Source organism: Trypanosoma equiperdum (assembly GCF_001457755.1).
Source record: "Trypanosoma equiperdum strain OVI genome assembly, contig: ctg_1482, whole genome shotgun sequence".
NCBI lineage: Eukaryota > Euglenozoa > Kinetoplastea > Trypanosomatida > Trypanosomatidae > Trypanosoma > Trypanosoma equiperdum.
Genome location: NW_027123485.1, coordinates 7,859 through 8,676, shown reverse-complemented (window position 1 = coordinate 8,676; position 818 = coordinate 7,859). Strand labels below are relative to the sequence as shown.

The window sequence follows — 818 nt, the reverse complement described above, 5'->3', positions numbered from 1 at the left end:
TCCAATATACGAAATGCATTTGCATACACTTCATCATTCACAAACAGCCTCCTCTCTCCCTCGCTGTACAATTTATTTAATGCATCCGAAAGGCAACTGAGATAACACACGGACTCACTTAAAGGTGCATCACCGTGATAATCTGTTATCAACGTACACCCATTGTCCTCCTTCCCATCAATACAAATTACAGAAAATAACAAAACAACCAATTCAACAATTGTAACTTTCATTGTCTACAATCACATGTGACGAAAGAGGCATAAAAGAGAAAAACACATACCCTCCATTGCACAAAACAAAGCTGTGGGTGCCACAAACGCACAATACCAATAAAAAAACCGTAGCATAAACTATAGCAGTGAATCACATAACCAACATTACTGCAAAAACTATTAAACCCATTAGAGCATGTTGCTTCCTCATTGTGAAACCCTCTTCATCTATCATATCATCACCGTCATCGGCAGTTCCCTTGCGTTTCCTTCCATTCTCCCTGAAATACCTACGCACCATCGGACTCTAAGTTAACAGTTTTTTTTAGTTTATTTTCATACTCCACATAGGAGATAAGAGTCGGCTCTACATCACGGTACTGTTTTGTAATTGTTTCATATCTGTCTCCGATTAAAGTGTCATTGATACTAAGTTTGAGCAAAATATCACCAGACTTCAGGATAACGGCAGAATATTTTTGATAGGTAACGAACCCTCCAGTAGTTCCCACTATAAAAGATCCAGCTCCTTCAATCGCAACACCTTACGTACCCATGATCCAGCAGTTCGTGCTGTTATCGGTTGTAAACTCAACCGATTGA

The 818-nt window shown here is 39.2% G+C and overlaps 1 pseudogene across 1 annotated transcript in view; it reads right to left on the bottom strand.

Moving 5' to 3' along the window:
* Positions 1-366: 366 nt before the first annotated feature.
* TEOVI_000735600:pseudogene overlaps positions 367-818 on the bottom strand; it is a 939-nt pseudogene continuing 487 nt past the window's right edge. The window contains 2 exon segments of the mRNA in view: positions 367-540; positions 542-818. The exon segment at positions 542-818 is cut by the window's right edge and continues 428 nt beyond it. Coding sequence covers positions 367-540; positions 542-818 — 451 coding nt within the window.